At 40.5% G+C, this 17,457-nt stretch overlaps 1 protein-coding gene across 1 annotated transcript in view; it reads left to right on the plus strand.

Moving 5' to 3' along the window:
• Nucleotides 1-17,457, plus strand: part of UNC13C (unc-13 homolog C) — an 829,386-nt gene that overhangs the window by 705,612 nt on the left and 106,317 nt on the right. Inside the window, exons 28-29 of the mRNA XM_040342717.1 lie at nucleotides 6,206-6,286; nucleotides 16,146-16,293. Of these exons, the coding sequence (XP_040198651.1) occupies nucleotides 6,206-6,286; nucleotides 16,146-16,293 (229 nt within the window). The remainder of the gene's footprint in view (nucleotides 1-6,205; nucleotides 6,287-16,145; nucleotides 16,294-17,457) is intronic.

The following is a 17,457-nucleotide window of genomic DNA, read 5'->3' on the forward strand; positions in this document are numbered from 1 at the left end:
CGCTCACACAGCGGGGATGCATCGCTGGATCCAGGGACAAGGTAAGTAACTTGCCTGTGGATCCAGCGAGAAGGTAAGCCGCTGCACACTCTGCACATCCACCCCGAGCGTGACTCGGGGATACCGATAATAGCATAAAAAATCCACCGCGAGTCAAGCTCGGGTTTACCGCCAGGGAGGTTAAAAAAGTTGTTGAAAAAGTTTAAGTTTTAGGGTCATCTTTAAGGGTTTGAGGGTCATCTTTAAGGGTTTGAGGGCTTAGCTAAGTGTTGAGTTGAGGGGGTAAGTGTATTAGCATTGGACAACCTCAGTAAACTTAAACAGGAGATAGATGGCAATTTTTTGTCTCTGTGGAGGCAAACTGCAAGCATGCATTCAAACGTGTGTGAAGGAAACTAAAGTTTTCAAGTGTTTTTGTGAGGATATGAAAAAGTTAGGTAAAGTAAGTAGAGTCTCCTGTGACAGAAAACAAATCTGGTATAGTTAAAGCTGTCATTTGTAGATCGTTACTGTAAATCTATCAATGCTTGTCAGCTTGTAAAGATGAAATAAAATGTAATATTCTACATGAGCATGGGTGAGGTCCCTTGTTTTCTTAGCATTGAAATTCCCTTGCAAAATAAACCGATTATTTCACAGAAAATGTACCCCACTGTTAAAGACTGGGGCCTTAAATATTGTAGTCAAGTATTAGATATTTTGAAATTTGATGACTTTCCATTTTTTTCTCCTATTGATGGAACATGAAAACAAGCACTTTATTATAGTGCTCTATAACTTAAACAAAATGGGCTCTACAGAAAACTCTGTGTAGTCTATTAAGGTGATTTCTCTTGCAGCTGGTAATTATGTGGCCCTAGTCAAGCTCAATATGCACTCCAGACTGAATATTACTTGTACTGTGGTACCCTGGCTGTTTGGGCCTGTGGCTTCAAGGACTCCAGAGCCTTATATTAATTAGACATTGCCTGATTTCAAGGTCAGTGAAATTCTCAAGCTCAGCCATGGCATGCCTTTGTGAGTTATCAGTTCCTAGTGAACATTGACATTATTGAGTTAATTTACTAAAGGCAAATAGGCTGTTCACTTTGCAAATATAATTGCACTTTGGAAGGGAATTTTCCCCAGAGCTTAGTGAATATGGTAAAATTTCACTTTGCAATGAATGGGTATATGGGTGATTGAGTAATCACATGTAAGGAGAATAAAAAAAAAACATAATTTTGCTTGCATATGATTATTAAAGCGGGAGTTCACCCATTTGTAAAAAAAAAAATTTTCTCCCCTTAGCTTCCTGCTCGTTCAGTCTAGGGGAACCGGCTATTTGTATTAAAATATGAGCTGTACTTACCCGTTTTCGAGATGCATCTTCTTCCGTCGCTTCCGGGTATGGGTCTTCGGGAGCGGGTGTTCCTTCTTGATTGACAGCCTTCCGAGAGGCTTCCGACGGTCGCATCCATCGCGTCACTCGTAGCCGAAAGAAGCCGAACGTCGGTGCGGCTCTATACTGCGCCTGCGCACCGACGTTCGGCCTCTTTCGGAAAATCGTGACGCGATGGATGCGACCGTCGGAAGCCTCTCGGAAGCCTGTCAATCAAGAAAGAACGCCCATTCCCGAAAGCCCATACCCGGAAGCGACGGAGAGGATGCATCTCGTAAACGGGTAAGTACTGCACATATTTTAAAATAAATAGCCGATTCCCCTAGTAAAAACGAGCATGAATCTAAGGGGGAAAAGTGCCCTCTAAGGGTGAACCCCCGCTTTAATTAACGATGAAAGTCAGCAGAACATTACTTCACTCATAAAAGTGGATGTAAACCCATTTTTTTTTCCTATCATCTGTGCCCAGTCTTGCCACAAAGAGTTAATCCAGCTCTGAGCAATCCTCTTTTATTGTTCAGTGAGATAAAATGGACTAACAGAGAAAAACCTTGGTCTTTTCCGCCCCTTTGCTGTGAGTGACAGGTTATTTACATATCTCATACACTAGCCTGGAGACAGGCAGTATTTTTTAATTCCCACCCCCACTCCTTTTCTGAAGTCATGTGGTTACTTTTCTGGATTTTGACTGGATGTTAGTGATTATAGCAGAATTCAGTGTAAGTAATACACAGGACAAAATGCATGTTGACAAGAGGAGTGTAGAGGTGGGCGGGGAGTCTACTGACATCATGACTCCACCCACTGAGCTCCAGACAACAGATCCACCTACAGAATCTGCAGTTTTTCAGTTCTTATAACAGACAGAGGGGAGACATTGGACAGGTAACAATACATGCAGGAGACATCTATATCCTTATAGATCGGCACTACGGCAGTAGTTTAGAAAGGATGAGAGTGGGTTTACATCCACTTTAAGCTCTGGTAAAAATTCCCTTGCAAAGTGCAACAGTCTATTTGCCTTTAGTAAATTGACCCCTATGAGTTCTATTTGGTAAGCGGTAAATGTGACTTCCACCAAATATATTGTAGTGATGAATCAATCACTGCCATGTACCTGGAACATTCACCTGTCGTGAATGTTTTGTAAATGTCACATTCATTGCTATTTAAGGATGCCCCAATATATTTTGTTTAGATAGTATTAAGTATTGTTTAGGTTTCAAAGAATGTAATAGTCAGAATGGTAAAATTTATTTTGTGAACCAGAGGAATCAATAGTGTAATAAAAATCCAGAGACTTGGTGAAGTTGGGTAGCATTCTCATCTTCAATTAACCACTTAAGCCCCGGACCTTCTATCTCTGAGTGCGGGCCGTCGTATCTATGCGACTGATTCAGAGAATCAGTTACGCATAGATTTCCCTAAGATCCGACCGGTGTAAGTGTCTTACACCGTCGTATCTTAGGCTGCATATTTACGCTGGCCGCTAGGTGGCGCTTCCGTCTAGTTACGCAAGGAATATGCTAATTAGGTATTTACGCCGATTCAGAAACGTACGTCCTGCCGGTGCATTTTTTTACGCCGTTTACGTTAGGCTTTTTTTTCGTGTATAGTTACCCCTGTTATATGAGGCGTAGCTAATGTTAAGTATGGACGTCGTTCCCGCGTCGAGTTTTGAAAATGTTACGTCGTTTGCGTAAGTCGTTCGCGAATAGGGCTGGACATCATTTACATTCACGTCGAATCCAGTATGTCCTTGCGGCGTACTTTGGAGCAATGCACACTGGGATATTCCACGGACGGCGCATGCACCGTTCGTAAAATACGTCAAATACGCGGGGTCACAGTTAACCTCCCTGGCGGTATGATTCTTTCAGAAAAAACATGCTGAAAGCGGTACCGTTATTTGCAAGGAAATTTGGCGTTTTATATTGTAGGTCTGTAATTTTTAGAAATAACTCACTTAAATCTGACCAAACAAGATTCTAATAGGCATCCCGGGTATGACATTTTTTTAAAAACAAAATTATAAATTATAATATAATAAATAATTATAAATAATTATAACAAATAATAATATAATTATAATAAAAATGATTCAATAATGTAATCAAATCAAAATCACTGAAATTTGCTCAGTTGCAGAATTGTTGCTGTCATTATTTTTTTTTTATGACGAATTTCCCCACAAATTGCTATCGCACGATTCTGCAAGTGATTATAATTTATTATCGCTGTTTTTTAGCTGATCTAAAACTATTTTTGACATAAAGGGACACTTTTGGTTGCTATGGACAATCTACAGTTTGCAGGGAGAAAGAAACGTTTTTATTATATAAAATGACATGCATGACACAGGACAGACCACTAGGGACAAGGGTGTGTGTTTTTTTTACATACAGTACTGTAATCTATAAGATTACAGTATACTGTATGTATAGTGTTTGTTTACTTTTTTGAATTTGGCGCCGTTCTCCGTCCCCGTGCGTCGTAACATCGCAGGGAACGGAGATCGGCGTCACACAGCGCGGTGGCATCGCTGGATCCAGGGACAAGGTAAGTAAACCATGCCTGTGGATCTAGCGAGGCAAGCCCGAGTCTGACTCGGGGTTACCGCTCGCAGCAGGAAAATCTAACCCCGAGTCAGACTCGGGAATACCGCCAGGCAGGTTAATATACATAAAACACGCCCACATCATCCCCATTTGAATTAGGCGGGCTTACGCCGGACCAAATACGTTACTCCATCCTAACTAAGGGCACAAGTTCTTTCTGAATACGGAACTTGCGCCCAAATTTACGGTGGCGTAACCTTATCACAGATACGTTACGCCGGCACATAGATACACAATTGTATCTGAATCCAGACCCTTATTTCTTTCTTCTTGGGGGGTGATCCTGTGAGTCTTGTTGGCTCTCTGGAACTTTTTTAATCGCAGATAGAAGGTGAGATGTACCTTGTCTGGGTTAAGAATGCATTCTATAGAACAGGAGCGCCAGCAATTTTCATCCTCACTCAACCATATATAAATCCATGTAAATGACTGGCATTGTCCAGTAGAAAGTTAAATTGGAACTCTTTAAATTCAGTGAATTACAAACAGTTACTCTGTGTTGGATAATGAAAGCTTTGTTGGATATTTTATAGTACAAGTAATAAATGTTGCTTTACCCTGAGATTCTAGTAGCTCTCAATAGATTCAAAGTTGCTTTCCTGCTGTCTGTAATGATAGAGTAGCCTGTTATCGTGCAAACCACTGAGCCAGTGTAGGACTTGTTTCCAAAGTTACAATGTCACTTTGTTATTTTACCTATTTTGTCGCTGCTCAACATATGCATTCTGAAGTAAGAAGACATTTTGATACAATGATTGTAACTGATTATGCGTTAATTGAAAGATCAGTTTGTATTCAGAATTTTTTAAGAAAGCAAAACAATGTATGTATTTTGGTAATTGATGATTTGAGCTTAGCAAATGGCTTGTCCTCTGCTGTCTTATACTTGTGATTTAACTAATAGTTAGCAACAAAGATGTAGCACAACTGCAGAAAGGAAACTAATGGAAAAAAATATATTGGAAAGTCTTTAACATAAAATTCAGAAATAATTTATATAAATAAACAAGTTATAACATTGTTAGATATAGTATAGCTTTCAATGGTTACATAAGGTAGCAAGGAGTGCCACATCCAAAAAATGCACAAATAAAAAATGCAATAAATGTTATTAATAGTAACACAGATTTTTAAGGTACCCCAAACTTAAAAATGACCAAAAAAAACATATCTAATAAAACATTTAAAAAATAAAATTTCTTGATATACTTAGGCCGTTATGTACTCGTCTATATATTTTTGGTAAAAAAAATACTGTATATACTTACATTTGTATTGATTTATTTTATACTAGTAATGGCTCGATCAGTGACTTATATCTGGGACTTATAGCAGACAGAAACTGTTGACACTTTGTGGGAACCAGTGACACTAATACAATGATCAGTTCTAAAATTATACACTGTCACTGTACTAATGACACTGTCTGGGAAGGGGTTAATCATCTAGGGTGATCAAAGGGTTAACTTTGTGCCCAACCAGTGTTTTTGTGTGTACTATGTGCTGCTTTCAATAAGGAATTGCTGGATTTAACTCCCTGCTTTGCAGTGAGACTAAATCCAGCACATCCTCACTTACAGGACGGAGCTCTGCTTTGTTTACATAGACAGAGCTCCATCCAGTCTGTCTCCTCACCAATCAGTGGGTGCCAGTGGGCATACATTGGCCAGCACCCGCTGATCGTGCATACTGGGCACATACATTCTGCATAGAGCGGCCGCCCTTTAGCAGTAAAGCTACAATGGTCTGGTCGCTAAGTGGTTAAAGACTATTTAGTCAGATGATGTAAACACTCCTCGCCAGTTTAGTCCTGTACATTTTGTTACCCTTAATTGCAGATGATTTGCAGGGACAGTTATTTTACCAGCAACAGCTAATCTTTCCATTACCAACACACAAAAAAAAAAAAAAATTCTGGCAAAACATAAGAATAATAGTTATTAGCTCAGGATAATATGAAGTTTGTATAGTTTGCAGCTGCATACAGGGTTACACCTGTTATTAGCTGGGCAGATGCAAATGGTTGAGTTCACATGAATTATATGAATTTCTTTAATTTAATAATCCCAGTTAATCTACTGTGAATAATATTTCTACATGGGCCAAGAAATAAATGCTGCAAAATTCATATTAATCAGCATTTTGGATACATTTCAGATATTTCTGTGTAGAAGGCCTCATTTATTTTATTTTTCATTTTTTTCAGGACCATGTCATTCGAGAAGAAGCCAGGAGCCTCACCCCTCGCCAATGCTCCATTATGGAAATCGTACTCGCCACTATTAAGGTATCGTGAACATCCATTAAACATCTTGCACAAGTGAATTGGTCTTTTTACAGCTGCTGACTCTTGTAAATATATTAACTGGTACTTCTGAATCATTTCTCTGCTACTTAATGGATATTCTATGGCTTATGTGATCATTTTCATTACAGAGGTAGAATTTGCCTTGGGGAGTAGGAAAGATATTAACTGCACATTGACTCCTCTTTTGCTCAGTACAGAAAGAATATTTAGACCCCTTGAGACAACTGGACCTTGTATTTTTTTGCCAATAGACTGTTATAATAGAATTTAGGATGCAATCCGAGAGAAATATGTCGGACAGCATGGTCAGCAAACATGGCTAATATATAGTAATATTAGTTGTAGGTACTACTGTATGTATACGTATGGTTAAAATTGTGAGCGTATAGTGCAGTCCTTAGACAGTAGAGCATCAAATACAACAGAATGTCTCTATGAAAAGCTAGTACTACAGTTAGTTAATCAATAATTTTTAGAACATGTAGCAAACTGGATAAAGGCAGCTGATAATGATAAGTCAAAGTCAAATGGTTATCACTTGTTCTACCAATTTAAATGGAACTTCAGCCAAATCATTTTGCAGTTTTGGCTTTAGTGTGAAAATAATGAGTCCTTCCTTTGGGTTGTTCTTGAATATTTGAGAAATTAAAGATTTAACAGCTGAAATATCAAAAATAAATACCAAGAACAAATTTAAGTCTGTTAACTGGTGTCTCTGAAATCACTAAGATTAAAGGGCCAGATTCTCAAAAGAGATACGACGGTTTATCTCCAGATACGCCATCGTATCTCTGAGTCTGGGCGGTCGTATCTATGCGCCTGATTCTTAGAATCAGTTACGCATACAGTAGATTTCTATTAGATCCGACCGGCGTAAGTCTGTTACGCCGTCGGATCTTAACTGCATATTTACGCTGGCCGCCAGGGGCGTGTACGCTGATTTACGCCTAGAAATATGTAAATCAGATAGATACGCGAATTCACGAACGTACGCCCGACCGACGCAGTACAGATACGCCGTTTACGTTAGGCTTTTCCCGGCGTAAAGTTACCCCTGATATATGGTGGAGTACATGCGGCGTACCAATGTTAAGTATGGACGTCGTTCCCGCGTCGAATTTTTAATCTTTTACGCCATTTCCGTAAGTCGTCCGTGAATGGGGCTGGACGTCATTTACCTAATACATCGAAACCAATATGTCCTTGCGGCGTACTTTGGAGCAATACACACTGGGATATTCCACGGACGGCGCATGCACCGTTCGTGAAAAACGTCAATCACGTCGGGTCACAAGTTATTTACATAAAACACGCCCCCTGTTCCAGTTTTAAAATTTTTACATCGCAATGCACACTGGGATATTTTACGGACGGCGCATGCGCCGTTCAAAGAAAACGTCAAAAACACGGGGCCAAGCGAAATTTAAATAAAACACTCCCCCAACATCCCCATTTGAATTAGGCGGGCTTAAGCCGCAACACATACGTTACGCCGTAACTAAGGGAGCAAGTTCTTTCTGCATACGGAACTTGTGCCCAAAGTTACAGCGGCGTAACGTATCGGAGATACGTTATGCCCGCAGAAAGATGCGCTCATCTTTCTGAATCCGGGCCAGTGTTCGTGTTTACTTCCTGGTCGAGACCAGCTGGCGGTAAGGCACACTCATCACTTAGAGATGATTTAAAGCTGATCCCACTGTCATCATATATTAAAATACTTTGCTGTGGAGTTGGCCACAGATTATAAATTGACCAACAATAGTGCTGTTAAAGCATTGGACTCATGGAGTAATTGGACTGATTTTATTATGCTATTATTTTTTTTATATCATTTTTAAAACCTAACAACAGTTCTTATAGAAGTGTTCTTATCTGCTGCAAAGGGATTACGATATTTTATTTACTTGCATGGTCATTAAGGTGACTTGAGAACAGTGATGCAATTTGGCGCTGAGCAGTGTATCGTAGGTCATGTTTTTACACTCTTTGTTTATATATGCATATTCCCATCAAATCCTGCCCTTATGTTTAGATAAACAGTAAATCACACATTTTCATAGAGGATATTCTGAATCTTCTCTCCTTTGATCTGCCTGATCTGACAAATCTTCTGTAGCACTGAAATCCCAAGCAGTGTTGTCATCCCTGCCCAGTCTCTTGTTTAGATTACAGCATTTCCCCCATTTCCCTCATCCCCACAACATAAAGGGTACTGTAAGTTTTCTATCTCAAAAGAGAAGAACTCAAGCAGGGGTGATAGCACTTTCAGATGTTAGCACAGTAGAGTAGTGATGAGCCAAACTGCTCTAGGATCAGTTGGACTAGGGTTCCTTGAACAAATTAGTTTGAATGCTAAACGCAAACTCCATTGAAATCAATGGGACTTGATTCTGTCAAATTCAAAATGCCCATTTTCTGGGCTAATAGGCAAGAGGGTGTTTAAAAAAATAGCATAGGGGTGGGCTGTTCCCTAGGGAGCGTGTACCAAGGCAAAACTTTTTTTTTAATTCAATGCGACTGGGAGCAGTACATTTTTTTCAAAGCACTGACATTTACAAAACACAAATATATGTGTTTTAAAATAAAATTTGTCACACAGGGTCTATTATGTATTGTGAGGGACCTTAAGAGGGATCTGTGTGCTTTTTTAAAAAAAAGAAGCTGGCAACAATAACGTTGTAATTGCTAGAAATTTAAACTGTCATATTGTTTGTTTCTTTGTAAATCTCAGGTTTTTGGTAGCACATCCTACAGCAAGGATGCAAAAAAATTGTGTAGAGCCACCAAAAATGCATACCTGACCCTTTGAGTCTGGTATGGATTTTAAGGGTGGTACCTCATGCAAATAAAACACATAAAACAATTGTGTGAGGCCCCCTTAAAAAATGCATATCAGACCCTTATTCTGAGCATGCAGCCTAGCTGGACTTCCTGACTTATGCTAGGCCACATGTCCTCAACATAGGCACCCCCTGCCAGGGGGACCCTTGGCTCCTCCCTTTGGCAGATTTCTTAGCTCAAACAGGAAGTTAAGAGTTTACTGGATTTACTGAATTTTCTTAATCCAAGCATACTCAAGTATGCAGCCTCTCGGTGGCCGGGCCTTGGTACAGAGTGGCTTCATATTTGTGTGCAATAGCGCTAGTAAAGCTGTACTGAGAGTGCCCGCCCAGCACACTTACAGGCGGCTAACTGAAAGTTCATGGTTGCAGCTTGCGATCGGGAGATTTCCGGCCATGTGACCGCCGTGACAGCCAATAAAGATGATCACATGACTGTAAGCCCTGCCTCGGCATGCTAAACCCCTTAGGGCACCAAAATATGGGCAAATGTGCATGTATTGCCTCTGCAATGTATTTCTATATTGCTCAGGCCCACACTTTAAGTTTGGTCAGAGTGGAAATGTCTCTTTAATATGCTTGCTCTCTAGTATGTAACTGTTCAGCCCTGTACACATGGCCCAGATTCTCATCAGGAAAAAAACGTTGTTTTTCCTGACGAGATTCCTGGCAAGATTCTCTTGCCGGCCGAGTGTACACACATACCATTCAAAAGAACTGCCGTTCTTTTAAATGGCAAGAACACGGTGATGTCATCGACTACGAAGAGCATGCGCTTGTCATATTCGATGCCGTCGCCGCCATCTTGCTTCACCCTACCTATGCCTTGGAAGCTACCGCGCATGCGTCAGTCATTTTCAGCATGCACAGGTTTCCATGGAGAGCTAAGTATGTACACGCTCGGGTTTCTCGCAGGTTCTCTATTTTTCTTGTCTAGATTCTGGGCAGTTTTCTTGAGAAACCTCAAAGCCTCGTACACACGCACGGTTTACTCAGCAAGAAAGCTCTGCCAGCAGTTTTCTTGCTGTTTCTTGCCGAGAAAACCGTGCGTGTGTACGAGGCTTTCTTCTCAATAACTGCATGTTACAGTAAGGGCTCCTTTAAGTCAGCAGCAGGCAGAACAAACAATAAACAATGTTGTGTGAAAATGAAATCAACTGAGAAATTAAAGTCTGAATGCAAATCATGTTTTAATTAATCTGCTTCTTGAAGGCAGTGCTGCCAATTGAACACACTTTGCTGTAAATGTGAGCAAATGGAAGTATAGCTATAAACCAAGTTTGCACTTTGAAACAAAATGACCTAAAAAAAAAAAATAGAACAAACTTTAGCATGGAATTGTCAAACCTCTCCTGGGCTTCCATAATTACCTTTCCAGTTAAAGATTTATACAAGCCAATTATAAATTAAGAATAATATTTTATTCTCCAAAGCATTTTGCTCTTCATAATTAGCATCCTGACATGTCATTGCATTTTATTATTTAAATGTCATTTGATAAATTATATTTAAATGCATATGAATGTGTATAAATAAAACAGTCCTGGCGATAACACTTAAATGTCATGTAGGCCCTGATGTATCACAGTGTTTCAGGTTTCAAGCCGGAGTGTAAGTAAATAGATAATTACACATTTTAATTAATTATACAATTTTACAGATTTACCTACCAAACGGTTTGTGATTCTGTACAATTTTTATTGTGATTTACACACACTGTACAGCCAGGCAGATGGCACACATTTTTCATGCTTCGGAAATGCAGCATCCTATGTTTCATCTATTCCTCCAACCTGTTTCCTAGACAATACATCAGTGGCCCGGATTCAAATAGATTTGCGCTTTATTTGCAGAGGCGCAGGGCAACGATTTTTCCCTGCGCCCCCGCAAATTTGCTCCGCTGCCCTCGATTCATGGAGCAGTAGCTCCGTAAATTGCGAGGGTGCGCCGGCAAAATTGCCCGGCGCTAGAGCACGCAATTTAAATGATCCCATAGGGGGCGGGAATCATTTAAATTAGGCACGCTCCCGCTCCGAGCGTAGAGCACATGCTCTGTCGGGAAACTCCCGAAGTGCATTGCGGCAAATGACGTCGCAAGGACGTCATTTGCTTCCAAGTGAATGTGAATGGCGTCCAGCGCCATTCACAAATCACTTACGCAAACGACGTAACATTCAAATATCGCGACGCGGGAACGATGGGTATCCTTTAGCATTGGCTGCCCCTACTATTAGAAGGGGCAGCCTTACGCTAAACACGCCGTACAGAAACGACGTAACTTACGTACGCAGGGCTCGCGCAACATTGTGAATCAGTGTTAGTATGCAATTTGCATACTATACACTGAGTACAATGGGAGCGCCCCCTAGCGGGCATCGCAAGAATGCAGCCTAAAATATGCTTGGCATAAGAGCCTTATGCCACGCAGATTTTAGGCTGCAGTCATCGTTACGATGTTCCTGAATCAGGAGCATTCGTAACGCCGGAGCAAGTAAGCAATTGCGCTGTGTAACCTATGGTTACACAGGCGCAATTGCTACTTGAATCTGGGCCAGTATTTCTAGCTCTGTCTAGTGCAGGGATCTTTAAACTACGGCCCTCCAGATGTTGCGGAACTACAAATCCCATGAGGCATTGTAAAACTCTGCCATTCACAGACATGACTAGGCATGATGGGAATTATAGTTCCTGAACAACTGGAGGGCCGTAGTTGGAGGACCCCTGGTCTAGTGACTCAGGAAGTACTCATTGAATCTTCCTGGCTTTGCAGAATGGCAAAAGTGTGCAAAATGCACAATTACAAATCACTAAAGTGTATTTCCACTTTTACAGCTAAATTCAGATAATGCCTACTTTATATTTGTGATATGTTCTCATTTCTATATCATAATTTTAATGAAAGTAAGGAATGAATGAAAATGCTGATTTTTTATTTTAGAAGCATATTTTCTGATAATTCCAGCACTGGAAAATCCTACATAGTTTTTTTGTGTTTAGGAGGGACTGGAGAGCTGTGTTTGCTATACTTAACCATGTCTGTACTGTGCTGGCAGATCTCATTATCAGTTGTAAACTGAATTTGAACACTATCAGTCCTAACAAAGGGTTAAAGATTTAGAATGTATCATCATTGTATGTTAATGAGGGAAAAACTCAGTCTGTCATAAGTCTTTCAATTGGAAATTGTTTGAGGCTGGCCGTGATTCCTTTCCCCTGCAATTTTTTAATTGTAAGAATTTCTTAGGCCTCGTACACACGGACGGACTGTCCGCTGAAATCGGTCCGCCGGACCGTTTTCAGCGGGCATGTCTGCCCGGAGATTTCTGTCTTTTGGTTGTACACACCATCAGACAGAAATCTGCGCGTACACGAAACGCGGCGTCGTGGCCGCGCCGTTGCCGCGACAATTACGCGGCGACGTGCGCGGCCCTGGAAGGTCAATGCTTCCACGCATGCGTCGAATCACTTTGACGCATGCGAGGGATGGCGGCCGCTCGGACATGTACGGTGAGTCTGTACAGACGACCGAACATGTCCGACAGACAGGCTTCCAGCGGACATGTTTCTTAGCATGCTAAGAAACATTTGTCCGCTGGAAAACAGTCGGCTGGACAAATGTCCGCTGGAAACCTGTCCGGTCGGCCGTACACACGACCGAACATGTCTGCTGAAACTGGTCCGCGGACCAGTTTCTGCAGACATGTTCGTTCATGTGTACGGGCCTTAGACTGTGCAAGGGGAAATACACTTTAAACAAGTATGAATATCAGCAGTATATTTGACAGCCCAATCGCACCATTTTACAATGTAAAGCACTGTACGTCTGTTAATTTTGAGTGGGCTCCAAAGCAGGAGATATAGCTCAATTTTTTATTTTTTAATTGCTGATTACCAAAATGCACATTGTATGTGGCAGTGTGTTGCGTTGTGTTGTAGCATAGATGTGATTAGTAGATGTGCTGGGATGTCATTAAAAATGAATGGTAGAACCACAAATCATACTGTGAGTGATGTGTAAGGCCCCGTACACACGACCAGTTTCCTCGGCAGAATTCAGCTTCCGACCGAGTTTCTGGCTGAATTCTGCCGAGAAACCCGGCCGTGTGTACACTTTCGGCCGAGGAAGCCGACGAGGACCTCGGCGAGGAAATAGAGAACATGTTCTCTATTTCCTCGTTGTTCTATGGGAGCTCTCGGCCCGCCGAGCTCCTCGGCGGCTTCAGGGCTGAACTGGCCGAGGAACTCGATGTGTTTGGCACGTCGAGTTCCTCGGCCGTGTGTATGGGGCCTTACAATATGTTATTGGAATGCAGTGGAGTGAATGGGTTCTAAGTTGTAGCAGGTGATATAGCTTTTTTATCAGTACCATACTGGTTTTGTTCTCTCTCTTTTCAACTTTATTACATTGAACTGTTAGATGAAAACCAACTGAAATCAATTTATGGTTTGACTTAAATAATGCAGCTTACAATCCTTATATGTGGTGGCTCTATTAGTTATCGTGTTTGTTTTTTTTCTCTTTACTTTTACCTGGTGATCCAACCAGTAAATATAATCAAGAAAAAGGTAAAGTAAAGGATGGCCCATCAGTATCAAAATTTCACTGAATTCATAAAAACATATTTTATTACAAAAAGTCATTTAAAATATAAAAAGTCATATAAATCACAGATCTCAAATGATATCACCATCTGTAGATATTTTGGTATAGAAGTAGCAAATGCCAATTGTCATCTATTCAAAACGTTTTGTTTGTTTGTTTGTGTTTTGCAGTTGTTGCCGCTTCTTCAGGACTTCACATTTTCAAATGACAGATACCTTTTTACACGTAATTTCAATCTAGATGTCAAAAATTCAAACATATGTTTCAATGTTATGTTTGCATTTTTGACTTCTAGATTGAAATTACATGTAACAAGGCATCTGTCATTTGCAAATGTGAAGTTCCGAAGAAGCGGAAATGACCGTGAAACGCATAGGCGTTTTGGATAGATGACATTTGCTACTTATATACCAAAATATCTATAGATGGTGATATCATTTGAGATCTTTGATTTGTATGACTTTTTATATTTTAAATGACCTTTTGTAATAAAATATATATGTTTTTATGAATTTAGTGTAGTTTTGATTCTAATGGGCCTTTCCTGAACAACCTTTACTTTCCCTTTTTTCTTGATTATATATAACCTAAATTGGGGTGATGACCTTTCAGTATAGGACTGGGTTAGCTCTTTCCATCATATAATCCTCCCACACCTCTATGTGCAAATTATGATCCAACTAGTAACACCCTTCCACTCCTAAGATATCTCCACTCTGGACAGGAGCGCTCGTTCTGGTAAAACTACAGTTCGTAATGGAGTAAGCACATTCATCACGCTGTAACAGACAGAAAAGCGTGAATCGTCTTTTACAAACACTAAATCAGCAAAAGCAGCCCAGAGGGTCATGTCATCTGCATTGAACTTCCCCTTTATGAGTGAGTGAGTGAGAAACTTATATAGCGAAACACATGCGAACTGAATAGCTGAATCATTTTTTTCTGAAGGCCAGGTGATTCTCCTCCATTCGGATGCTGGTTGGTAAAGCGTTCCATAGTCTAGGTCCTTGGACTGCAAATCTTCATTCTCCTTTGGACTTGTATCTGGCTTTGGGTATCTGAAGTAAATTTTGGTTGGTGGATCGGAGAACGCGGTTGGTGTTGTGACGTATTTTGAATGACTTGCAGACGCGTGATTTATAGTGTCATCGTACGTGTTTTGCTAGAGCATTTCTTTGATGAGTGATTTTTCACTATCATGTGTAGGCAACATCGTTTTAATTATGAAGTTGAAAAACAACATAGTTTTTTCTAGAGGCTGAAAAACTTTGTTTTTTACAAGCCGAAGAATGATCGTCTGTACGCGGGATAAGACTAAGAACTTAGCAATCACGTAACAGCTGATCGCTTAGTTTGTGGGTCTGTTCTGAGCACAAAACGGTCACTGTCAATCACCGATCTCTGCTCTGCTCATCCTGCACTCACTGGAGTGTCGGGCAAGAGAGGGGGCGGAGCAGATTAGTAAGTTGCAAGATAATGCATTTTTGTTTAAGATTGCTTTAACCATGTGATTAATTCACTGATAAACCATTACTACAGAGATATTATGTAAGTCTATCTATGAAATATAACCATGAAAATATGGAATATCAAACATATAGAATAGTACCTCACTGAGAAGTTAGACTTAGAAGTTAGCCTCACTGAGAAGTTAGACTTATAAGTTAGAGGTAAGTGCGATAGATTCTGATGTCATTCAACACCTCTTGATATTAATTGAAGTGACCCCAAAAATGATACAACTTAAAGTAGATATTTACCCTAACACCAAAATCTGTAAATCTACAGGCATCCACAATCTAAGACTAACCTATCTTTCCATGTAAACAAGAAATCAGTGTACATACCTTTTCTGAAGCCGCTCTGGTCCAGCCCCACGCTGATCTGTCAGCTGCAGCTTTGCTGTAAAGGGGGGTGCAGAGGAGGCAGCCAACAAGGGAACTCTATGGGTGAGGTCACTTCCCTGGCATTTCCCAACTTTTATTGGTTGTCTCCTGCACAGAGATTCCGCCGCTGAAAACCAGACTGGATCAGCTTTAAAAAATGTATGTATAGCGATTTCTTCTTTACAGGGCTAGATAGGTTAGTGTTAGATTGCGGATTCCTGTAGATTTACAGATTTTATTTTTAGAGTGAACTTCTACTTTAAGCTCCCTATAGCAGCTATATACAAAAGAACAAGCCTTAGAGGTAAGGAAGCTTAGTTAGGGGTCTTTTTTTTACAAGCAGCCGTCATTGTTGTAGGACTCAGTGGTGTAGATTGCTATTATTGTTGCTACTCTCATAATCAAACTCATAAAGCATACAGCCTTTTTATTATGTAGAATTACAGCATAGAAGCATAGTTACTATTCTTTATAAATTTCTCCTACCCTAATGTCTGTTTTTACTATAGCAATACTTTCACGCTGGGGGAAGCGGCCTGAAAAAGAATTTCTTGGAGAAGAGCCCAGACCTCCAGTCTCTGAAATATGCTCTTAGCTTATATACTCAAACTACTGATGCTTTGATAAAAAAATTTATAGATACTCAGACATCTCAAGGTAAGTGTACTTCATTTATATTCTTCCAGTAATTACAATCCATGGCATGTAATAAAGATATGGAAATAAACAGCAGTATTTAAAGGAATGGCAGAGATGCCATCTTCATTAGTATTCTGTATATTATCCAGATTGTCTTTAATGAATTAGCACAGCTTCTCTCTTTTCTGCAGAACCCAAACTAGAGAAATGTTATTGTTTGTTGATTGTATGGGGTTATTTGATTATACAGCAATGGAAACATACAAATAATACATTTTCTTCCTAAATGCAGAAAATACAGATAAAGGGCCACATTCACAAAAGAGATACGACGGTGTATCTCCTGATACGCCGTCGTATCTCTGTTTCTATCTATGCGACTGACTACGCGCATCGCCTTTCAAAAAAATGACGTCACTGCGCGCAAAGCACGACGGGAATTGCGAAACGGAGCATGCGCAGTAGGTCCGGCGCGGGAGCACGCCTAATTTTAATGGCACACGCCCATTTGAATTGGCCCGCCTTGCGCCGGACGTCTTTACGATACACCGCCGCAAGTTTCCAGGTAAGTGCTTTGTGGATCGGGCACTAAAACTGGAAACTTGCGGTGGTGTATCGTAAACGGGTTACGTTACACCGGCGCTCTTGTACGTGAATCTGGCCCAAAGCTCTTGCGCTGCTGGGATCCTTTTGTCTTTTGCCTTTGGGCTACTAGGTAGAAAGCCTCTTCATTCTACCAATGCGTGGATGCGTGAAACCTCTGTATTGCTCTAAGCAGATGTATCCTAAAAGCTGTACAGTCTGTGTGCTCAAACAGCTTATTAGTGGTGCTCAGAGGCAAAATTAAGGGGTTTTCTACTTACTAGTCTAAAGGAGGAAAGCCTTTTTCAAGTTACAAAAGCAGCATAACACTCACATATAATTTGTATGGCTTTTTAACATTTTGCTCTCATACCCCCCTGCGTAATACCATAGAAATGCCTTCTGCGATAGCAACAGAGGGACCTTTATATTGTTGTTCACATTTAGAAAACTACAGCTCATCTTAATCATGTATATTACATACATAGAGCATCACTGTACTAAATGAAACTTCCATACAGTTGAATTATTAAGCATTGCCAAATTCTGCCTTACATGGCTAAGACTGGCTATACATTATATAATTTCCTTGTACAATTT

Source organism: Rana temporaria, chromosome 3 (assembly GCF_905171775.1).
Source record: "Rana temporaria chromosome 3, aRanTem1.1, whole genome shotgun sequence".
NCBI classification, from domain to species: Eukaryota; Metazoa; Chordata; class Amphibia; order Anura; family Ranidae; genus Rana; species Rana temporaria.